General features: G+C 41.0%; 1 protein-coding gene across 1 annotated transcript in view; it reads right to left on the bottom strand.

The window, feature by feature from the left end:
* The window catches only part of foxk1 (forkhead box K1), a 133,408-nt gene that overhangs the window by 43,874 nt on the left and 63,534 nt on the right, over positions 1-26,000 (bottom strand). The window contains exons 3-5 of the mRNA XM_072559302.1: positions 11,255-11,411; positions 6,404-6,550; positions 1,424-1,617 (exon numbers count right to left, since the gene is read on the bottom strand). Of these exons, the coding sequence (XP_072415403.1) occupies positions 1,424-1,617; positions 6,404-6,550; positions 11,255-11,411 (498 nt within the window). The remainder of the gene's footprint in view (positions 1-1,423; positions 1,618-6,403; positions 6,551-11,254; positions 11,412-26,000) is intronic.

The raw sequence follows: 26,000 nt of genomic DNA, 5'->3' as shown, positions 1-26,000 counted from the left end.
GGTCCAAGTGTAGTTACAGAAGAAATTAGGAAGAAAGTAATATTTTACCTGAATACCTTTGCAACTTGTAAGAATGAGAAGGTAATGGCAATATACTGATTTAGAAATAATTCACTTGAGCAGAAAAAGGAAGTCTAACTGAATTCTGTAACCTAAATATGGAACCATTAGTCACTTTACTTTCTCATGCTGCTAAATTCAGAAAGGATCAGACCCAACTTTAAATTGTAAGTCTAGCAGGATGTCCAGAACAATAGGCTACAACACGTATTAAGTCCAAAAATCCTGTGTTAACAAAATTCAAATTCCAGTTTAAAATTTCCACTTAAAAGATCAGCAAACCATCAAGTCTGAAAAACGCCAGATTTGGTTACATGGAAAGCAATGAACATGATCAAATACTTCTGTCTGAAGTAGTACTCATTTCCAGGTCACTAAGCAAAACAGTAGAAGATGGAAATCTGCACAAAAACTCTTTTGCTTGCTATCTGGAAGCCAGAATATTACTGCTTCGGTAGGATGTCTGTCGTTCTTTGACAAGAAAAAAAAAGGAACATAATGGTAAATCAGAGTTGGTAAATATCCTAGAGCGAAAATAGACAGCCAATGAGAAGAGGAACAGTAACTGAATCCAAACCGATGAAACAGGAAACCCTTATACGTGGTTTGATTTTTTCCTTGTCTTGGGCCATTTTGGTGAATTTTCAAATTTCCAAACTCAACAGCTAAGAAATCATTTTCATTACACTCACTGTGATGTTCTGTGAGCACATTGCTACAGTATAATCATAGTAGGAACAACAGAAAACACTTACTCAGCTCTGCACACAGCCAGAGGACAGCACAAGGGAAAAAGAAGGCAAAAGAGTCAGCACTATTTACCATATAGTCTTTTTTTAAATCAGAGCATTTGGGGATTACTTGGGATACCACAACTATTATAGGATTACGGCTGTTTCTGCAGTGAAAGTTTTAATTTAAATGAGTCGAGTAACAGATTACTGGAGACTTATGTTTTTAGCCAAACAGCCCAGGGTTATCTACGTCTAAACGCATTCATAGTATTTCCCACATGATTCCAGTACAATTTGGGACTATCTTTTTACCAAAGCATTCCTCGGCTGGATCTCGTACACAAGTGTAAGTCACTTTTCAGACAGACACATGTAAGGAGTAACTAGAAATAATATACAATGTGTTGTCTGTACAAATCAAGAACTTGCAGCTCTACAGTTTTTCCCATTATACCTAAAGCAGGTGCATGTTATTCAAGATTTTGTCAGGATCCTAGCTACCCTTGAATTGATCAAATCTTTACACAGCGTGGCTTAAGGCATGAGCTGACGAGAAAACATTCCACGGTGTTCTACAATTTTAAAACCAGTCAATAATACTCAAAATGCAAATTGGGAAAGCTTCTAACCTGGAAGAAATGGGTCCAAATGGCATCCTGAAACAAGAGACCCCTCGCTGCCTGCGTTTTCGGAATGCCTGCTCCACCAACTTCGCCTCTGACGAAGGGTCAATTCTCCAAAATGATCCTTTTCCAGGTTCTTCCTGTGACCGTGGTACTTTGATAAAATAACGGTTTAAAGAAAGGTTGTGTCGGATTGAATTCTGCCTCAAAAGAAAAGAGAAAATACTGAAAACTCAACTGTATTTAAATTTGCAAGATGGGACTGACTGAACAAAGCACAGTAATGAAGGATCAAGTCCACCTCAACTCAATTATTTTGGGTCCATGATAAATAATCAAGATGTGACATTTTAAAGATTGTTTAACTTTCCAAGTAAATATAAGCTTAACATAGTATCATACAGCAGAGTCCATTTGTCCCATTGTGTCTGTAGTACCTTATTAAATATGCCAACCAAATTAGTCCCATCCCACTGCTCTTTCCCTTCAACCCTGAAAATCTTTCTTTTTCAAGTCTACTCTAAATTCCCATTATTAAAATAGAAACCAAAGTGCAGAACAACAACAGCTTATTGTCCATTCCAGGCAACTTCAACAACTCAATGTCCTTTGTGAAATCATTCACACACCAAACATAGGCAAACCAAATGAATTATTTTCTTTTCTGTTTATACTGCATCTTGTTTACAGCTCTACACTAAACCCATCTATCGAGTGATTGTTGCTCCCTGCTTCAAATCATCAATCCAGTTTTCATGCCTTTAAACATAGTTGTGGAAGTACAGTCTTTAATCTATTATTGTTTCTCCTGCTGGATGAAGCAGTTATTGACTGAGTTTTGTTTCCTCCCACATATCATTTTATTTCACTTTTATCCAAAAAACAAGCAGTTGAGATAACAAAAAAGGCTTTGCTAATGACAAGAGCAGCATGTATACATGAAACATTGTGCATGAATACATGTGCATTGTAATTTTGCAATTCAATCACACAAAAACCTTTCAATGGATCAAAATAAACAAAAATGTAAAACTTAAAAGAAATTTGCTTTGACTTCGAATCTTTGATTGTTCTGTCTTTCCTACTCTGATTCAGTGTGATTTGGACAAGCTTACAGAGTGGGCAAATACATGGCAAATGCAGTATAATATGGATTAATGTGCGGTTATCCATGTCGGTAGCAAATTAATAAAGACGGATGATTATCTTAATGGCTGTAAATCGAGACAGGGGAATGTGTAACGAGATCTAGGTGTCCTTGTATACCAAGCTGAAGGTAAGCATGCAGCAGGCAATAAATAAGACAAATAGTATCTTGCCTTATTCATAATGAGAATTTGAGCTTACTTGAATTATACAGGACCGTGGTGAGACTACACCTAGAATACTGTGCACAGTTTTAGTCTCCTTTTCTGAGGATGTTCTGTCTATACAGGGAGTGCAGCAAAGGTTTACCAGACTGATTACTGTGATGGCAGGAGTGACATGAGGAGAGATTGAGGGTTAAGATTGTATTCACTGGAGAGTAGAAGAATTAGTGGAGAGTGGGTGATAAAGTACTAACAGGGCTAGACAGAGTAGACGCAGGAAGGACAGTACTGAAGGCGAAGGAGTCAAGAATCAGGAATCACAGTCTAAGTAAATCGGGTGAACATTTCGGACTGAGAGGAGGAGGAGAAATTTCTTCATCCAGAGACTGGTGAGCCTGTGGAATTCACTACACAGAAAGCAGTCAAGGTCAAAATATTGTATGATTTCAAGGAATTGGAACAGCTGGGGCTAAAGATATTAGGATATCAACAACAGGTTCATGCTACTGAGTTGGATGATCAGCCATGATCATAACAAATGGTGGAGCAGGCTCTAAGGACAGAATGGCCTATTCCTGCAGCTATTTTCTATGTTTCTATAATTCCCACAATTATTTTAGATATAAATAATTCATCCACTCCTGTGTTGGCCACATTCTCCTAGTTAAGAGTTCAAGCGCATGGTCGATACTAAACTAGAAGTGTAACTTCGAGTCATTGATGACAATTTTTAAGTTTTCATCGTTTCTTTCGAATGTAGAATTGTATCCAGAACCATAGAATGTATTATGGCCGCGTTAGGAGAGGCTGGGCTGATTCCTTTTCTTATCCCACTCCTCCACTAGTCACCAAGTTTTAATTCAGAAGGAATGGTATATTACCAATGATGTCTAATATATATTAGAGTGTGTACAGCTCAGTATCATAAAGAAATAAACTGAGTTACTTAATTTTTAACAAAGGACTTAACTTATTATAAAACAATCTATTCAAGCAGAGGGGCAAAAACAATTAACAAAAGGTTTAAAATCCACAAATAGGTACCACTGTCGTTTTTGAAAAACAGTACACACATCCTCCTCCTAGCTTGTTAAAAAAAACTTTGAAGAGGACTATCATAAAAATAAGACGGCCAAGTAACAACTAAATTCAGAAATTAAATTCAGATTGTAGTTGAAACCACTTTCCACGTAAGCTATTAGCACTGAGGTCTCTTCCTGGATCAGTAATGGCTGGATGTTCTATTTTTCTGTATACAGTGGTATCAATTCATTCTCCTAGCCAATGAAATCTTCTAGTGGGCTTTCTACAGTCTTATTGATTTCTTTCATCATTTACATAAACGATTTATGAGATATGAAACAAAGATATGGTTAGTAGGTTTGCAGATGACCCCAAAATTGGAGGTGTAGTGGACGACGAATGAGGTTACCTCAGAGTACAATGTGATCTTGATCAGATGGGCCAATGAGCTAAGGAGTGGCAGATGGAGTTTAATTTAGATAAATGTGAGGTGCTACATTTTGGAAAGGCAAATCAAGTCAGGATTTATACACTTATAGTCATAGAGTCATAGAGATGTACAGCATGGAAACAGACCCTTCAATCCAACCTGTCTAAGGTCCTGGGGAGTGTTGCTGAACAAACAGGCCTTGAAGTGCAGGTTCATAATTCCTTGAAAGTGGAGTTGCAGGTAGATAGGATAGTGAAAGCATTGTTTGGTGTGCTTGCCTTTATTAGTTATGAGCTACAGGGAGAGCCTCAACAGGCTGGGGCTGTTTTCCCTGGAGCGTTGGAGGCTGACGGGTGATCTTATAGAGGTTTATAAAATCATGAGGGGCATGGATAGGATAAATAGACACGGTCTTGTTCCCTGCGGTAGGGAGTCCAAAACTAGAAGGCATAGGTGTAAGGTGAGAGGGTAAAAATTTAAAAGGGACCTGAGAGCAACTTTTACACACAGAGGGTGGTGCCTGTATAGAATGAGCTGCCAGAGGAAGAGGTAGAGCCTGGTACAATTATAACATTTAAAAAGGTATCTGAAGGAGTATTTGAATAGGAAGGGTATAGAGGGATATGGGCTAAATGCTGGAAAATGGGACTAGATTAATTTAGGAAACCTGGTCGGCATGGACGAATTGGACTGAAGGGCCTGGTTCTGTGCTGTACCTACGTATGACTATAACATACTTTGAAGTTAGGGATCTCAGAGAAAAAGAGGGGCAGCTTTCCACTGCTAGTTCTCTTTTGACAATGTTTTCAAAATTAATTTTTACACCCATTAAGTAGATCAGGTGACATCTCCCTGAAAGTGCTAGAGACTATCTCTCCATTAAAATGGCTCATTCTTTGCAAATATAACATTGTTGCTACTCTAGTCAATGCCCATAGCTTCGAAAAGCATTCGTCCCAGATAGTTCAGACATTTTGTCCAATCATATTATAAATATTTTTGATAACCACCTTTAGTCAGAAATGATATAGCACAGAAGGCGACCACTTAGCCCACTGTACATCATTCAGTTCTACCCCCAGCCCATCGCACCTGTTTCAAAGACTTTGAATTTTTGCAAATTATCAAATCTGCTTTTATCATTATTTTAAGCAGATCATTATAATTTTGTGTAATTTCTTCTATTCATTATCTCTTTTTAAAACCGATTTCAGATAAAGAATACTCGTCAACTCCAATACGGACAAAAATAACTTTAACTGGATGGAATCTAACAAGTAATGTTCCCTACAGATTTGTACTGGAGTCTTAAGTTTCACCATATTTTACAATGACCTGGAAAGATAAATACAGACCTGCACATCCAAATTTAAAGACAGGAATAAGAAATGCCAGAGAGAAGCAGGACTAACAGAAACAATTTAAAATGATGAGCAAATTACTCAAATAGAGCTCAATGCAGAAAAGAAGGTTATCCATTTTGGATTAAAGAAAGGCAAGACAAAGCATCTTCTAAATGGTGAGAAACCAGGAACTGTAGTGAAGCAAGGTGAGTGTCCCTGAATATATAAGTCATTAAAACATTGTGTACCGGCACAAAATGGTTATTGAGATGGTGAAATCAATTAAATTCTTTGTTTCAAGGAGTCTACAAAATGAAAGATGGAAGGGAAAAGAAGAGAGAGAACTACAATAGTGCCTACATTCTAGGCAACTTAAGGAAAACACTTTCGCTATGGAAGCAATATAGAGCAGATTCAGCACAATACCAGGGCTGTATCAGTCCAAATTAAGACAACTGTAGCAAAACCCTGGCTTATATTCCTTAAACACAGTAGATTGAGCAGCAATCTCTGAGCTGTTTAAAACAAAAAAATAATTTGATAGGCTAAATGTAAAAAAAACTCTTCTCTCTGGTGGAGGAATCCAGAACAAGGAAGCAGTCTTCTAATTAACAGGATACATAATCTTTCATGTTAATCGAAATTGAATTGAGTTTTAAGAAAAGGACTACTAGTTCAACAAGATTTAAATAACGTCCATTAATAAAAGTCATTATTTAATCAAATTAAATTATTTAATCAATTAAATTGTAAAAGATAAGCATTTAATAAGCATAAGACAATCCTAAAGCTTGGGTAATCTGGTAAATTTATCATTCATGGTGTAACTAGGTAAATTATCAAATAATTTCCTCCACAATGTCACTGAGGATTCACCCACCTGCCATCCTTTGTCAGCTGTCCTGTAGTAAGGATAATGCTTTGTGATATGTGCATAAATGCCACTTAGTGTTAGCTGTTTGTCCTGAGCAGAAGATATGGCCTGCACAATCAGCTGTGCGTAGGAATATGGGGGCTTTGAATCATCCTGGTCAAAAAGAGCGAGAGAGAAAATTAACAAAAAGTCTGATACACGCAGAAAAGGTAAACATTTTTCATGAAATTTAATTATTTTCATTAATATTAGATAAATCTGGGTATAACATAACACAGAATACAGGTGTGGATTATAAAGTACCACCCTTGATGACACATTCCTATAAAGATTCTGAAGCACATCGTGAAAGGGCAAGTGTTCCATCCTGAACATTTCAGTTACAATTAGAGATTGACATACGATACTAAGATGGAGAAAGTGAGGACTGCAGATGCGGGAGATCCAGAGTCGAGAGCATGGTGCTGGAAAAGCACAGCAGGTCAGGCAGCATCCAAGGAGCAAGAGAATTGACATTTCAGGCATAAACCCTTCATCAGGAATGGGGCTTTCTGCCCAAAACGTCGATTCTCCTGCTCCTCTGATGCTGCCAGACCTTCTGTGCTTTTCCAGCACCATACACTCGCTACTACACTAAGGTGCTTAGAATTCAATTTTCATACTTGTTTCCACAGAAGACAGACCACATGGACCAGAATGATGCATTTTGATCTTCAGTCTATGCTGAGATACCTGATGTCAAATGGAGCTGGATATAAGTATTTGCGTACCATATCCCCAAAGTGGGATGAATGGCAGCAAGTTAAACAGAAGGAGTTGCCAGTCTGGACTAACATCAACATCCAGCATTTTTGCTAGCAGCAATACTTATTGATTTTAGACAACAGCAGTCACCTCTGAAAACTCAAATAATTCAGACAAGATAATAAAAGAGTTGCTGAGACCGGAATGAGTCATAAACTTCAGCAGCAAAGAGGCAAGGAAAGGGAGAAATCTAGGGAGAAGGGAAGGACACCTCAGAACTGTGAGCTTCACTTGCATTGGGAACCACAGAGAATGCACGTAGACCTGGAAGACATGGGTACAGTCCTCAATGAATACTTTGTGTCAATCTTCACAACAGAAAAAACAACATAGTCCTCCACTCTGATATCGATACCTATGAATATTAGAATAACTTAACATGTAGAGAGATGAAATTATCAAAGATTTAGTAGTAGTGGACAGGTGAATACATCTGCAAGCCCAGATAACTTGTATCCCAGGCTGTTTAGAGAATCAATGCAGAAGATATCAGGGCCCCTGGCTGTAATTTTCAAATCCTCTCTAACCACAGGTGAGGTGCCAGAGAACTGGAGGACTAATGTTGTCCCATTGTTAAAATAAAGGGAGGGAGGGATAGATAGTCCAGTAAGTTTAATTTCAGTAATAAGGAAGCTATTATAAAGAAGTCCAAAGAAAACAATATATGTGCACTTGCCAAGAGATGGATTAATCCAGGATAGTCACCATGAATTGCTGCCAGACCTGCTAAGTTTCACAAGCACTTTTTATTTTTGTGATGAGGGTAATGCATTTGGTAGGTCCCACACTGACCTAGCAAGGCTTTTGTAAGGTCCATCACAACAGACTGGTTAAGAAAATAAGAGTCCGTGGGATCGAAAGCAAAATGGCACATTGGATTCAAAATTGGCTGACACTCAAGAAGCAAAGAGTGATGGTAGAGGGATGTTTTTGTAAATACAAATCTGTTTCTAGTGGGGTTCTGCAGGGTTCAGTACTGGGACCTTTGTGGTGTACGTAGAACATAGAACATTACAGCGCAGTGTACATTTATGATTTACACTTAAATGTCGGGGGTATGATCAAGAAGTTCACAGATGACACAAAAAAATGGGAGGGTGGGATATAGTGAGGAGGATAACCCTTAGCTGCAGGAGGAGATTAATAGACTAGTCACGCTGGCACAGCAGTGGAAAAATATATCACAATGCTGTACTTCTTCTTCCAGGTTACAAGCAAGAATTGAAGCGTGAGGACCCAGTACAGAAGGGAGTGCAATACTGGTCTGAGGCAACGGAAGAGTTTGTACGGGACTGCTTAGAATCAGTGGACTAGTCCATATTCAAGAACTTAGCAACCAACACAAGCGAACATGTCACTCATGTCACGGCTTCACTAGTAAGTGCGTAGATGTCTACCTGCCGAAGAGGTTAATCCGAATATTCCCCAAATGAAAGCAATTGATGAACCTGGAGATCCACTCCCTACTGAGACATTCAAGTTGGGTGACCTTGACCTATACAGGAAATCCAGTATGACTTTCATAAGGCTAATGGTGCTAAGAGACAATACCAAACTAAGCTTGAGACTCAGACTAACCACACGATACCTATCAGTTGTGGGGAGGCTTATATGACATAACTGGCTACAGCATGAAGTCGAACAGAATCATGGGCAACAATACATCCCTCCCTGATGGGTTCAATGCATTCTACGCTCGTTTTGAACAGAAGGTCAGTGAAATGTTCACCATCCCAACAGCCTTGGATGCACCTCCATCCACAGTCCCCACTGCAGACATTAGATCAGCCTTCTTGAGAGTGAATCCACAGAAAGCAACTGACCCAGACAGAGTCCCCGGACGTGCACTTAGATCCTGTGTGGACCACCTGGTAGGAGTATTTGCAGATATTTTTAACTTCTCCTTATTACCATCTGAAGTCCCCTACTTGCTTCATGAAGACCACAATCATCCTGGTGCCAAATTACAAAATTAAAATTTTGTAGTGTGCCTCAATGATTACTGTTCAGTGGCTCTGACCTCCATAATTAAAGAACTTCAAGACGTTAGTCATGACTCATAACAACTCCAGTTTACCAAATTGCCTTAATCCTTTGCAATTTGCCTATCAGTGTAACAGGCCCATCTTCTGGCCCTGCATTCGTCCTCAGAACATCTGCATAGCAAGGATACTTACATCAGGATCCTACAAATTGACTACAGCTCCACCTTCATAATTCCAAACAAACTCATCTCTAAATTCTGAGAACTAGATCATGGCTCCCCACTCTAACTGGGTCCTCAACTTCCTGACCCATAGACCACAATCAATGGGAACAGGCAATAACACCACCTCCACCATAATCTTCAAGACTGGTGCCCCGTAGGTTTGCATAATTAGCCCCCTATTATACTTCTTTTACACTCATGGCTGAGTGGCCAAATTCCACCCCAACTCCATTTACAAGTCCACAGTTATCACCACCAATGTAGGTTGGACCTCAAACAACGACAAGAAAGATTATAGGAAAGAGATGAAATGCATAGTGGCACAGTGTAAAGACAATAATCTCTCCACCAACGTCATCAAAACAAAAAGTGCTGGTCATTGACTTCAGGAAGCAGAGTGGAGGACATGCCCCTGTCTGCAATGGTACAGAGGTGGAGGTGGTCGAGAGCGTCACTTTCCTGGGAGTGATGATCACTAACAATCTGTCCTGGTCCACCCACATCAATGCAACAGTCAGTAAAGGATAACAATCGCTCTACTTCCTTAGGAGTCTGAGGAAAATTAGCATGTCCACAAAGACACTCACCAATTTTTATAGATGCACCATAGAAAGCATCCTCTCTGGGTGTATCTCAGCATGATATGGCAGTTGCTTTTCCCGAGATGCAAGAAACTACATACAGTAGTTAACATAGTCCAGTCCATCACACAAACCAGCCTTCCAACTGCCAACTCCATCTATACCTCAGGAAAGCAACCAACACAAAGGCCCCTCCCATCCAGTAATACACTCTTCCACCCTCTTCAGTCAGGCAGAAGATATAAAAGTCTGAATACATGTGAGCTGATTCAAGAACAGTTTCTTCCCTGCGGTTATCAGACTTTTGAACGGATCTCTCAAATGTTGATTCTGATCTTCTCTGCAGCTGTGATACTGTATTCTGCACTCTGTGCTATTAACCTGATAAACTTTGTATGGTACAATCTGCCTGTATAGCACATAAAACAGCACTGTGTACTGTATCTCAAAATATTTGACAACAATAAATCAATCTCATCAAACTCAACTGGAATTCAACCAGAAGTAGTACACTTGGTTGATATAATAAGGGATTACACGTACTGTGTGTAGGACCTGGAAATTCTTGAAGATCAGAGGGACCTTAGTGGTGCACATTCACAGATCCATGTCGGCAGCAAGCCAGGTAGGTAAGGTGGTTAGAAAGGCCGACAGGATACTTTCTCTTATTAGTTGATGAATTGAATGAAAGAGCAAGGTGCTTATGCTGGAACTATATAAAATGCTGGTTAGGCCATAACTGCATGCAATTCTGGTCACCGTGTTATAGGAAAAGTTTGATTGCATTAGAGAGCTTGCAAAGATGATTTACCAGGACATTCCTTGGGCTGGAGGATCTGAGCTGTGAGGAAATAATAGATAAGCTGGAGTTATCTTCCATGGAGCAGTGGATGTTGCTGAGATGACCTGATATAGAGGTCAGTTAGATTGAGGGACAAAGAAATGGTGGATATAGGAAGTTAGGAATCAATAATGAGGGGCATAGATTTAAGATAAGAGAAAGAAGGCGAAGAGGGAGTGCAGGAGAATTTTGTCTCACCCAGAGGGTAGTGGAAGTCTAGAACTCACTGCCTGAATGGATAGCGGAGTTAGAAACTCAAATATTTAAGCAGTATTTAGATATTCTCTTGCGTTATCGTAGCCTCCAGGGCAATGAGTCAAACGTTGGAAAATGGGATTAGCGTAGCCACGGATATGATGGGGTGCATGGCGTCCTGCAGTGCTATAAATGTCTAAGTTTATAAGCTTAACACATTTCCAAACCTTAGGGCTGTCACCACCAGATGTTTCTGCCTGTTGCTCAGATGCTGCTTTTTCTGCAAACGCTGCTGCTAGCTGGAGGTCTCTGGTGATGTTGCGTCCAAACCGGTAACCAGAGGAGCCGGCACCACGTGGACTCACAGGACAGGAGTTGGGGACACTGTTCAAAGTTGAAAAACATTTTCGATGAAAAACTGCCATATGTACAAAATCTTCTGAAAAACAAAATTGGTATATTAACTTTTGGGTTTGACTAACCAATTTAATAGCAGTTTATAGGCTTAGGTAGAATGTAAGCACATGGCACTTATTGGATTGGTTCTTAAATCATTTAATTTTGCAAAAGAGGTACTCTAAACATTTCTGCTTTAAATTTTTTATCTAAATAATCCTCCTCTCATTTCTCCCCTATTATCTCACCCCCAAAAAACTCCTATTTGCCTTTTCTCTAGCTTTTTGTGCTGTTCACGTACTGCACAGCATCCTATTGCATATACATGATCAAAGTATTGGACCACAGCCAAATGACATGGATTACATTCCCAGCACCTCTACTTTCTGGCTCTCATTAAAACAGTAAGGACTCTCCCCACATTTTTACTTGTTCTCATCATGCTTAATTTTTACAAGATTAGTTTCTGCCATTCATAAAATGATACCACCCATAAGCATATCTTCATTTTCCAGAAGGATCTTTACTCCCAGGCACACTTCACATAATTTTCTAAACATTTACTCAATACAAGCAGTGAGGTAAATGAGAGGCAGACTCACTCCATCCCAACTTTTCTTCTGACATAGTTACAAACCAGAATTGATCATTTGGTGCAACTCTTCAGACACAGAACATCTAACATTACAGTGCAGTATAGGCCCTTTGGCCTTCGATGTTGCGCTGACTTGTGAAACCAATCTGAAGCCCATCTAACGTACACTATTCCATTATCATCTATATGGTTATCCCTCATCACTCTGAGTAAAGAAGCTATCTCTGACATCTGTCCTATATCTATCACCCCTCAATTTAAAAGTGATGTCCCCTCGTGCTAGCCATCTCATCTGAGGAAACAGGCTCTCACTGTTCACCCCATCTTGATTGCAATGCTCTTTACCACAGTCTGTAATGACTCTTTTGAACAATAAGTTATCCAATGCTGGTGATCTGTCAAATGTGATTACTCCAAGAGAAGCATTAAGGGCTACAAATAACATGTATGCATGCTGAAAAACAAACAGCAAAACTCAAAGATTTTGTTCAAGTAGAGATGGAAAAAATGTGCAAGCGCAGTAAAATTTGGATGCTAATGTCACATTTTGTGACTACTCTGCTGGCAGGCGAATTAGCACTATAACTAAAATGGGACAGTGTAGTCAAATTTAATCTGATACTTTTGATGGTACGGTAAAAGTCACAATGCTGAGCTTTTCCATATAAATTATTTAAGATAACTAGCATTACCAGTGTGCCTTGCAAACAGCTCAAGTGCAATAAAAGTAAGTGTATTCTTTGTAGATTGCAAAGATATAGCAGACTTCTCCATTTCGAAAAGCTACACCTGCTTGATCAGAAATCTCAAACCTTGCAAACTAAACCTCATGCTGTTTACCAAGGCCAAGAAACAACTAATTTATATAGTACCTTTGATGACTTCAGAATACCAAATTGCTACATAGTCATTTTTATTTTTAATTGTAGTCATTATAAAGAGGAAGCATAGCAACTGTATTCAAATCTTGGCAATGGACCCAAGAAAACTATTACTTGCTTAGCCAAGACCAACACAAACAGAAGTTACACCTATAGTATATGGTCAACCAGACTAACTATCATAGAAAAATGTAGTTTTGTACAAATTGTACACTGCTAGTCTTTAATTTCTTAACTTAACTATATTTTCATGTACCATTATTATATTAATATGGCACCTTTAAATTATAAAGGAAGTCCCAAAGCACTTCACAGAAGCTTTATTAAAGAAAATAGTAGAGCAACATAAACAGTTCAGTCAGTTTACTCAAAGCTTAAACAAAGAGGTAAATATCAAGAACACTCAAAGGCCAAAGTGAGATGGAAAAGTGAAGAAGAGATGTAGAGAGGGAACTCCAGAAGTTAAGACTTAGACAACTGAAACATATTCTGTATTAATTTTCAGATTCTCCATCATACAGTACAACAGGGTTCAAACCACTAACAAAACATTGCATTTCTGGGTAGTCATGGGAGTTTCCAGCATATGAAATCTGTTCCTTTCTTTTCTTACCACAATGTAGCCCTGCAATCCCCTCCAATCAAAATAACAGACAAAACAGTGACAGGAAATCTATTTGAGGAATGATAAGAAAAAAAACATCAAAAACTGTCACAAGATGGCGCTGTCAACATATCCGTTGAACAAGTACAGTGTAGAAGAACAAACCTAAATCCCACTCAGCAAACTATAGAGTAATTTCAACTGCCAGCAATCTCCACACTACTATCAATATTGTCTTCAAGTGATTCCAAAGAAGAGAATCTATTAAAACATAATTGGCAATACTGATCTGTGATTAAAAGAACAGATTTCAAAGAAGCACATGGTCAGTGCTCCTAATGTCAATGTCCAGGAGGCTGCGTAAGGCCTTTTCAAAAAAATTGAGGTTGATTTCAATTTTCAAAACTGAATTGTTCCAGGACATGCCAAGATTAAATTATTTTTGATTCTTTCATTGGACACAGGCATTGCTGGAGAGACCAGTATTGGCTGTCCATCCTTAAACTGGCCCACGAAGTTGATGCTCCTGTGTGTCTGCTGCCCTTTTTCTTCTATGCAGTAGCAGTAATGACTTTGGAAAATGCTGTTGAAGGAGCCTTATTTAATTACTACAGTGCATCTTATAGATAGTAACACGACAGGATTATTTCAGATCCAGAGATTTTCCTGCACATCCTCCCTTCTTATTTACTGCATTGTTGCTCCAGATGTGGTTGCCTCTACGTCAGGGAGCTTGAGTGCCAACTTGTGGAATGGCTCAAGAAACATCTCTGGTCCACATGCACCAAACAACTCCACTGCCCTGTGGCCAACCACTTCAACTCCCACTCCCAGAAGCACATGCAAATCCTGGCCCTCCTCCACCACCAAATCAAAGCCACCCATGAACTGGAGGAAGGATGCTTGATCTTCCACTGCGGGGGGCCCTACAACCACATTGCACCAATACTGACTTCACTAGTTTCCAAATCTCCCCACCCACCACCTCATCCCAAATCCAATCCTCCAACTTCACACCACCCTCATGACCTGACCATCTTCCTTCCCTCCAGCCTATCAAAATCACCTCCTACCTGCATCCACCTATCACCATCCGCCCACCTTCCCCCCCCGCACCCTCTCCCAGCCCCACCCCGCCCCCCCCCCCCCCCCCCCCTTTTGTGTCTCAGCACCCCTTCCTCCCTCCACATTGCTGATGAAGGGCTTATGTCCGAAACATCGACTCCCCTGCTCCTTGGATGCTGCCTGACCTACTGTGTTTTTTCCACATTTTATGACTCCACACTGTTTCCATGGCCCATCAGTGCTGAAGGGAGTGAATATTTAAGGTGATGGAAGGAATGGCCATCAAACAACTGCTTTCCCTTGGGTGACATAAAGCTCAAGTGTTACATAGAAAATAGGAGCAGCATTAGGGCATTTGACCCTTTGAGCTGGCTCTGCCACTCAATATGATCATGGCTGATCATCCAACTCATCATCCTGTTTCCACATTCCCCTCCCCACCCCCATGATCTTTTAATCCCTTTAGCCCTATGAATTACATCTGTAGCCTTCTTGAAAACATTCAGTGCAGTGGCCCCAACCACGTTTTGGCAGAGAATTCCATAGGTTCGCCACACATTGGTTGAAGAAATTTCTCCTCATTTCAGATCTCTGTAGGCCAAGTCCTCAAATGTATTTAAGACAGAGATGGATAGGTTCTTGATTGGGAAAGGGATCAAGAGATACGAGGAGAATGCAGGAGATTGGGCTAAGGGAATTATCAACCATAATTGAATGGCAGAGCAGGCTCCAACTGGTCAAATTCTGTTCCTAGATCTTATGGTGTAATGATTTTAAATGGCCTACCCTCTATCCTTAAACAATGCCTCCTGGCTCTGGATACCTGGATCACCAGGAACATTCTTCCTGCATTTACCCTGTCTAGTCCTGTTAGAATTATTTTAAGTTTCTATGGGATTGCCCCTCATTTTTCTAAACTCCAGTGAACATAGCTCTAAGCCATTCAGTCTTGCCATCCCAGGAGTCAGACGGAGTGTTGTCAATTGTTCCTGGTGAAGGGCTTTTGCCCAAAACATCAGTTTTCCTGCTCCTCGGATACTACCTGACCTGTTGTCAGTGCTGCACTCATCCAGGCAAATGAATAATATTCCATTACACTCCTTCCTTGTGCCTTGTAGATGCTGAACAGGCACTGGGCGACAGGAGGAAAATTGCTAACCACAGAATTCCCAGCCTCTGACCCATTCTTGTAGCCACAGTATTTATATACTGACTCAATTTCAATTTCTGGTAATTCCCAGGATGTAAGAAGATTTGATGATGGCAATGTTATTCAAAATCAAGGAAAGAGGAGTAGTTTCTCTTGCGCAGATGGTCAATGTCTGGTAGTTTTGAGGTGTTGCATACCACCCAAACATGAATTTTGTCCAAGTTTTGCTACATATGGACAAAAACTGCTTCAGTATCTGATGGAAGAACTGGTACATCCTACAAATACATTGCAAAGACAGATGTGCCAAAGAGTGGCCTTTCATTTGACGTTTTAGTTACACACAACAAATTACTAGCTGGAAGCAGGCAAAATCTATTAGAGCAGCAACTCCTTGCTTCCACCCAAAATCACAAATGTAAAACAAACATTTGAGCTGGATGATTCTCGACAGAGACTGTTAATTTCCAGCAATGAAATATCATTATCTTCCTGTTTTCCTTTTTGATAGACATGTTTTACCATCCTTGAAGGCTCAAGAGTAGTATTTGTGAAGAAATCTTGTCCAAAATGAATCACAAAATTTGCCTTTGTAAAGTAGTATGACTGGAGGATTAGCAATTCCCACATGTATTGTGCTCTGCCTCTCTATTCCATGACTTCACCACCATTTTCTTGCTCCCCTTACAGCCACTGTTTCCTGCCCATCTCTGCAGTCTCATCCTTTCCCTCTCTTCCTCCCTAACTTGCCTCTCCAGCAGAGCACCCTTGAACCTGGCCCACAGCCCACGTGCGTTGGGTAGCACTCATTCCACTATCCTCATGCAGGATGTATTTTAATGTGAACACAGGCCTCAGTAATCAGCACCACCTGCACCACGTTCTCCAAGGCCCTGCCCAGGATACCCTCCCTTCCAACCTGGGGCCCCGAGGTCCGGTGATACAACGCAGAACAGTACAGCACAGGAACAGTCCCTTTCCTCCCCTGCCATGTCTGAGCCATTCTAAACTAATCCCATCTTCCTGCACATGGTCTGTATCTCTCTATTCTCTGCCTGTTCATGGATCTAAATTCCTCTAAAATGTTGCCATCCTATCTGCTTCTCCCCTGGTACTGCACGCCAGGCACCCTACCACACTATGTAGAAAAACATTGCTTCACACGTCTCCTTTAAAAACTTTCCTCCTTTCACCTTTAGGCCTTGCACCCTAACATTTGACTTTTCTACCCTGGGAAAAAGACTCAGAATATTTGTTGGTTTAACTTTCCTCTTTCGTCTTACAGCAGTTGAGATGGCAGTTAGAGCAGTCACATGCTCCTCTGCAGGATGTGGGTGCTCAGGGAGACTTCAAATATCCCTGATGACTACACACGTGGGAAGTGCACCCAGCTGCAGCTCCTGGGAGATCATGCTAGGGAACAGGAACTGGATGCACTCAATCATCCAAGATTTAGTGAGGTGGTCACAGTTAAGGTGCACACAGAGAGTAGCTGGATGACCACCAGGAAAGACAAAAGGGAGTTGGCAGAGAGTGCAGGAATGCCCTGTGGCCGTCCTCTCAAGAACAAGTATACTGTTTTGGACACTTGGAGGTGCAGGGGTGGGGATGGCTTTTCAGGGAAAAAAAATAGTAGCCAGTTCGGTGGCACTACCACTGCAAGAGGGCTGACAGGTAAGGCTGATGAACTCAGTACGTGGGACTGGGATATTATAGCCATTACAGAAACATGGCTAAGGGAGGGACAGGACTGGAAGCTGAATGTGCCAGGGTACAGGTGCTTTAGGCAGGACAGAGGTGGTGGAAAGAGGAAAGGGGGAGTTGCACTTTGATTAAGAGGAGTATCATAGTAGTAGTCAGAGATGAAACATCCAATGAGGATTTCTGAGTGGAGCTAAGAAATAAGAAGGGATGGTGACATTGTTAGAGTTGTACTATAGGCCTCCAAATAATTGATGGGAATTACAGGAACAAACATGCAGGGAGATTGGGGAGACTTGCAGGAGCAAAAGGGTTATCGTTGTAGGGGAATTTAATTTTCCTCATATTGATTGGGACTGCCATAGCATTAAGGACTTGGATGGGGTGGAATTTGTTAAGTATGATCAGAAAAGTTTCCTCAAGTAGTATGCAGACAGTCCTACTCAAAGGGGCAAAACCCGACCTACTCTTGGGAAATAGGGCAAGACAGGTGACTGAGGTGACAGTGAGGGAACATTTTGGGACCAGTGACCATAGTTCCATTAATTTTAAAGTATTTATGGAGAGGGACAAAACTGTCTACAGGTTCAAGTTGTAAACTGGGGCAAGGTGAATTTTGATGGAATTAGACAGGGGTTGATTGGAAGAGTTTGTTTGCAGGCAAAGGGAGTTCAAGGTCAAAATGTTCCTGTGAGGGTGAAGGGCAAGGTGGGCAGGAATATGGAACTCTGGATGACAAGACACATTGAGGCTTTGACCAGAAAAAAGGAGGCACGACTCAGGTAGATGCAGCTGAGATCAAGGGAATTCCTGGAGGTATATAGGGGATACAAGAGTTTAATGAAGGAAATCAGGAGGGCAAAAAGGGGGCACTAGATAGCCTTGGCTGAGAAGATTAGGGTGAATCCAAAAAGGATCTTTAAGTATATTAAAGGAAAATAACTAGAGAGAGAATAGGATCTCTCAAGGACCAAACTGAACATGTACGTGTAGAGCCACAGGAGATGGGTGAGGTCCTCAATGAATATTTTTCCTGCATTTACTGTGGAGAAAGACATGAAAACTTGGGAAGCCAGCGGTGATATCTTGGGGACAGTCCATATCACAGTATAGGTGGTGTTGGATGTATTAGAATGTATGAAGATGGATAAAGCTCCTGGTCCTGACCAGATATATTCAAGCAGATGGAAGAGGCTAGAGAAGAAATTGCAAGGGCCCAGGCTGATATTTCAGATTCATCATGAGCCATGGGTGAGGTCCTGGAAGACTGGAGGGTAGCAAATGTTGTGCCCTTATTCAATAAGGGCTTCAAAGAAAAACCTGGGAACCATAGACCAGTAAGCCTAACATCTCTGGTGGGTAAGTTACTTGAGAAGATTCTGAGGGGTAAGATATACATTTGGAAAGACAGGATTTGATTAAGAGTAGTCAGTCTGGTTTTGTGTGTGGGAAATCATCCCTCATAAATTTGCTAGAATTCTTTGACGAAGTGACCAGGAACGTTGACGAGGGCAGGGCAGCGGACGTAGTCCATATGGATTTCAGTTAGGTCTTCAATAAAGTTCCACATGATAGGCTGATCTGGAAGGTTAGATTGCATGGAATCCAGGGGGAGCTGGCAAATTGGATACACAATTGGCTTGATGGTAGGAAGCAGAGAGTAATAGTGGAAGGATGCTTGTTGGAGTAGAGGCCTGTGCATAGTAGAGTGCCTCAGGGGTAGGCGCTGGACTCCCATTACCGTTTGTTATCTATATCAATGATTTGGATGAAAACATATCAGGCAAGGATTAGTAAGTTTGCAGACGACGGAGATTCAAAATGGCCACCCCTAAGGAAAGTTTGTAATGTAAAGCAGGTAAAATACTTAGAGCTCTTTTAAATTAAAATTTGACAGATCTGACACATTCAAGAGAAAGGGAGCTAGGGGACAGCAGCAGGCAGGGCACTCCCCTATTATATTGGGCACACCCACAGCCTCTGCCTCAACTCCCGTGGCGGTGCCCTTAAGTTCAGTGGAGCAACAGCATTTACTCACTGAGTTTGCAAAACTCCATGACAAAAAAAGTCGAGGGAGCGTTGGAACCTATTATTGCCATGCTGACAAAGCATAAGCAGGAGATCCAGGCTTTGGATCAGCGTGTAGAAGCGGTGAACAGAGGACATGGCCTCTGAGGGGGCAACGGAGAGACTTCGAATGTCGGGTCCGAACCTTGGAAGGCCAGGTTCAGACCCTGCAGGAACAAGTAGAGGGCCTTGAAAATCAAGGTCGGAGGGAAAAAAAAAATCTACAGATCGTGGGCTTACTGGAGCATGAAGGTGGTGAAAACCTGGCTGATGTTTCTAGAGAGATAGCTTCCGGAGTTGCTGGTGCTGGAGATCGAGTCAGGTCAGGTGAGTGTGGAGCGGGCCCACTGGATCAGGTCCGGATTGGCCCAGGCCCCCAACCTGGTCATAGTGCGACTCCAGCACTATAAGGAAAATCAATTAATCCGATATGTTTTATATTATATCTGTTTGGTGGTTAATAGTTATTCTATTGTTCTGTTTTGCTGGGTGAGGGGTGGTGCTTGGGTTTGGGCCATGGCCTTAACTGGAAGGTGCTAGGATGGTTGGGAATGAATGCTGTAGCATTCCTGATGAAGGGCTTTTGCCCGAAACGTCGATTTCGCTGCTCGTTGGATGCTGCCTGAACTGCTGTGCACTTCCAGCACCACTAATCCAGTATATGGGAATGAATGCTCCCTATTGGGGGGGTAGAGTTCGGAGTAGTGGTTAGTTTCTTAGTTTTAGTAGTGTTTGTAGAAATAGTCTTTAGATTTGGTAAAGGCTGTGTTTTTTCCACTCGCAGCTTTTCAGGATACAAGATAAATTTAACAAAATCAGAAGTCATACTTGTGGGGGGGAATTGGTGGAAATACTGAAGCTGGGGGACAGAATGGAGTTTCCTTTTAGATGGTCATAGAAAGGTTTTCTCTGTCTGGGAATTTTTATTACCCCTTACGTCCAGCAGCTGTACGGAGCTAACTTTGTGCAGCTGTTTGAGAGAATAAAGCAGGACTTGCAGCGACGGAAGGAACTACCCACATCATGGTTAGGCCATATAGCATTGATTAAAATGAATCTTCTTCCTCAGTTATTATATCCTATGAGGATGCTCCCATTGCTGTTACCCAAATAGGTGCTGCGGAGGGATGACTTGGATCATTTATTTGGTGCCGTAGGTGCCCCTAATTAAATTTACTAAGATGCAACTTCTGCAGGATGTGTGAGGGAGGGGACTCCTACATCTGAAGTGATACCAAATAGACACCCTGTTGTCATATGTAGACAAATGGGTGCACAATGACTCAAAGTTGATATGGCTCGATGTTGAGGCCTCACAGGCGAGATGTCCCCTCATCAACTTACTGTCCATGGATAAGATGAGATCTGTAGTTGACCACTGTGAAAGTCCGATTATCATAAATACAGTAAGAGCATGGAGGATAATGCAGCAGGATGAGGGCAATTTTCTTAAGACTTTGCCATTCACCCAGTTAGTGGGAGCCCCAGGATTTAGACTGGGGTCAATGGACTCCAGCTTCAGAGCATGGGAGGGTAAAGGAATCTCCTGTCTGGGAGATTTATTTGAGGGAGAGGTCTTGATGTCTTTCAGTCAATTAGGTCAGAAATACGGGATTCCTAATAGGGACCTTTTCCGATATTTCCAGGTTAGTGATTATATACAAAAGACGACCATGCTCTTTGTCCAGCCCAACAAGTCGGGTATAGAATGAAGAGGGCTCTCTCAGTTAGTGCCGTATATCATCTGCAGAGAGGGAATGCCTTGGGAGATATGGAGAGATTTGGAGTCAGGAGTTAAAAGAAGAAATCTCATCGGAAACATGGGAGGATAAATGGGGGAATGTAATGAAAATTTTAATATGCTAAAAAGCACAAACGATGCAATTGAAGATCCTCCACAGGACCCACATGGCACCAGAGAAGTTAGCAAAGTTTAAGACAGGATCCTCCCCGAAATGTCCCAAATGTAACAACAGTATTGGCACCTTTACACATTGCTTTTGGTCCTGTTACAAGATCCGCATAGTGAATGAACTGGAGAGGAGCCTGGGAATGGAAGTTAGGGAGAATCTGGAGTCCTTCCTTTGGGACTACCGAATCTTCCTTCTTTGGGTGAGCACGGGAAGAGGTTATTCAATATTCTTACACACTGTGCAAGGAAGAACATCCTAATGAATTGGATATCACAAAAGCCTCCAGGTCTTGCAGGGTGGCACAGACTTGTGATGGAGCAAGTCCTTAAGATTACCTGAGGGTAATCAAGATTTCTCTCAAGTATGGTGTGTCACGGAACAGAGCAATTTTATAAGACATGGCGGACCTTTCTAACTTACATAGACATGGATCTGTCAGCGGTACTGATTAGAGGTTTTATATAGCCACAAGGGCTGTAAATGGTAGTAAATATGGGGACCCTAGTAAATATGGATATAACAACTTGATGGAGGTGTGGGGATTGGAGTAATGTAATATAGTACACTGTTAGTGTAATTTAATTTTAGTGGATTGCAATTTAATTTAATGCTATTTTATTTAAGTTTATGCTAATTTGGGTTAAGTAAATATGAGACAATTTTATCTTGAAGAATAGCAGTCAGTTCATTGTCAATGTTATTGTAACAATAGTACAATATTATTTCTACTTTTCTGTACTTTTATAACTGTTTTGGTTTGTTTTTTGTAAAAGAGTAAAAATGTTTTCAATAAACATATACATTAAAAAAAGTTTGCAGATGACACTAAAATCAGCAGTATCGTGGACAGTGAGGAAGGTTCAGAAAGTGCAGCAAGACCTTGATCAGCTGGGGAAGAGGGCCAAGAAATGGCAAATGGAATTTAGTATAGATAAGTGGGAGGTCTTGCATTTTGTAAAGTCAAATCATGGCGAATGGTAGGACCTTAAGGAGTGTAGTGGAACCAAAGGACGTTGGAGTTCGGTGCACAGTTCTGTGGAAGTGGAGTCTCAGGTAGACAGAGCAGTGAAGCTGGCTGTAGGCACACTGGCCTTCATCAGTCAAGGCAATGAATATACAAGTTGGGAACTTGCGTTGCAGTTATACAGGATGTTGGTGAGGCCATACTTGGGAACATTGTGTTCAGTTTTTGGTCACCTTGCTGTAGGAAGGAAGTTAGTAAACTGGAAAGAGTGCAGAAGAAATTTACAAGGATGTTGCCAGGACTCAACTGTCTGAGTTAGAGAGAGGGGTTGGGCAAGCTAGGACATTTTTTCTTTAAAGCGTTGGAGATCTTCTATAAATGTATTAGATCAGGAGAGGCATGGATAGGGTGAATGCACTTAGTCTTTTTCCCAGAGTTGGGGAATTGAGGACGAGAGGGCATCAGTTTAAGGTTAGTTGGGAAAAGAATAAAAGGGAACCTGGGGGCAACATTTTTTAAAAAAACAAACACAGAAGGTAGTACGCATATGGAATGAGCGGTGAGTGGAAGTGGTTGAGGCGGGTACATTAACAACATTTAAAAGGCATTTGGACAAATCCATGGATAGGGAAGGTTTAGAAGGACATGGGCCAAGTGCAGAGAAATGGGATTGGCATGGATGGGTATTTTGATGGGAAAAATTAGTTTGGGCTAAAGGGCCTGTCTCCCTGCTGAAGGACTCTAACTCTATGAAGCCTCTTTTGTACCCTCTCTAAAGCCCCCACCTCCTCCTTATAACACAGCAACCAGAACTCTCACAATACTCCAAAAGTGGCCTAACAGCAGCAAAATAACTTACCACTGTTATACTCAACGTCCCAATCAACGAAGGCAAGCATGCAGTGCACTTTCTTTACCACTTATTCCACTTTCAGGGAGCTATAGACTTGCAGCCTCTACACATCAAGGCTCCAACTCTTGCTTTTGACCTTCCAAATGCATCACTTCACTGGATTAAACTCCATCTGCCATTTCTCTGCCCAGCTTTCCACGTGATCATTATTCTGCTGTATCCTTCGATATCATTCCTCACTATCCATAACTTCCACCAATTTTCATGTCATCTGCAAACTTACTAATCTTCTACATTTTCATCCAAATCATTTATATACATTACAAACAATAGAGGTCCAGCACTGATCATTGCAGAACCATTGGTCATGGATCTCCAGTCAGAAAAATACCCTTCCACAACTACCCTCTATCTTCTATAACTAAGTTAATTTTGTATCCAACTTACCAACTCATTGTGGATGCACTGTGATTTAATTCTCTGGATCAGACTATCATGAGACACCTCGTCAAACGTTTCTGTAAAGATGATGTAGACAACATCCATTGCTCTATCCTCAATCACCTTTGTCATTTGCTCAAAAAAGCTTAAAAGTTTGAGGTAAGACCTCTTCCGCACAAAACCATGCTGTCTATCACTAAGAGTCCACTCTTTTCCAAATGCAGGTAAATCTAACCATCCATTTTGAACCTGAAACATCTAAACCCTGGAACATTGAACTGCGCTTCCCTCAATCAACTTTCTGTAATGGTTAAAACATCATAGAAACTGGATTCGCCTGTGAAACTAAGTTCATCTGTCTTACCAGTTATACTCCTTGCATTAAGGTAAACACACTTCAGACCACCAGTCTTACTGTGTTTACTAATCTGGCCCTGCCTGTTCTTCTTATTAGACTTAGATGATGGTGGGTATCATATCTCTGCCTTCCTGGTGACAGTTCAACAGAGCTGCCAGTCTCAGATTACTTTCTGCTCCAAGTCCTTAATCTCGGGGAAGGTCCACCACTTACTTGTCAAGTGCCCATGTAAAACAAGATACAGCTGGAATTGCCAAAAAGAGGCGACGGATGCCCTCACTGATTCTCCCAACTTGGCCACGAGCCCAGTTGCCTAGCAAGATACACTCAATATGCTTTGGCAAAGTGCAAAAAGTATTTACAAGGATAGCAAAACAGCAAGGGGACAACTACCAGAGAAATAAAATCAACAGGCAGGGGTTCTTTCCTTTACAAAATGTTGAGCTTGGCATAATAGAGGCCTTCAAATATATGAATGGGTCCAGTACAATAGTTGTAAAGATATTTCCACTAGTTAGAAAACGCAAAACCAGGAGTCATAAGTACAACTCAGTCACCAAAATATTCAATAGCGAAATCAAAAGAAACATCTTTACTCAACAGCGGTGATAATATGGAACTTACGGTCATAAGGACAGGTAGTTAATACTAATAGTACACACAGATTTTACAGGGAAATTAGATAAAAGTACATCAGAGGAAGGACGAGAAGGATATGCAGATCCTGCAAGATACGGTAGGGCTGGAGGAGACCTTGAAGAACATAGACACCACCATGGACCTTTTGGGTCAAATGAACTTATGCAGTGCTACAAGTTCTAAGTAATTTGATTTTAATCATGACTACTTCTGCTACATATGACAACATAGGTCAGCAATGAACACTGCAGCTAGACCACAATATCATTTATTCATGAGGATGTAGTCAAAGCTGCTACTCATTTACTGTTACTGTGGCACCATCACCAATAATCCACCTTTAACAAAACAGATTAAGTGGCCATTCATCTCATTGCTATGTGAAACATTCCTGAGCACAATATGCATACTGCCGCTGCCTTTGCCTACATTATTGTAGCTAAACTCCAGAAGCAAGTCACATTCATGAATCACTTCAGGCAGACAGGCACTAGATGAAATATAAATATTCTTTTGATATTCAGAGTACAGTTGCAACCTCTGCTCCCACTTTGATTACACCAGAGGAAATTCTTAATGGTGAGAATTTTCTGCAGGTGTACTTGTAATTTGAAAAAAAAAGTCAAGAATCTTTTCACACACTGGAATGCCACTAACACAGGGACCTATTATCTTGCATCCCTCTGCAGATAAATATTTGCCTAAAATCACTTTAGTTTCAGAGCTGCTGTCATCTGCCAATTTAAAGGATACATTTGCAATCTACCCTACCTGAAAGAACATACACAAGTAACTCGAAAGCCTGTCAACAATCCAAAGCTCCCAGCAGAGAAACAGAAGATTGTAAAGGTCACCTGAAAGACTCAAAATAACCAACATGAGCTTGAAACAAAACTAGTCAAAAACTTAACATATACAAAGATTGAAAGTCTCAGCCATGTATAATCGCCAGGGATACAAACATTCTGAAATGTACACATATGACTGGTGGAGCTTTACTGAAGTATGTACTTTGGTAGATTGGAAACAGACCCTTGAAGTGCTTTATTATAATCAATGTCTGAGCAGTTTCCAGTAATCAGAATAAATCTACATAACAAACAACCTTACTACAAAAAGAAATATTACACCTATATTCATGAATCAGGGTGCAACCAACAAAAGCAACCACAAAACAATTAAGAAACTTTAACAGCATTATTCTGGTCATAATAGCAAGACTCTCAACTCCACAAGAATAAGACTGTGGATAAAGTGCTTTCCATGTCACTAGGTTCTTAGAATTCCAAACCTGAACAGCAACTACTTGCTTTTACATAGCACCTAACATAATATAACATACTTCA

Source organism: Chiloscyllium punctatum, chromosome 40, assembly GCF_047496795.1.
Source record: "Chiloscyllium punctatum isolate Juve2018m chromosome 40, sChiPun1.3, whole genome shotgun sequence".
Lineage (NCBI taxonomy): Eukaryota > Metazoa > Chordata > Chondrichthyes > Orectolobiformes > Hemiscylliidae > Chiloscyllium > Chiloscyllium punctatum.
This window is presented reverse-complemented; position numbering and strand designations above follow the sequence as displayed.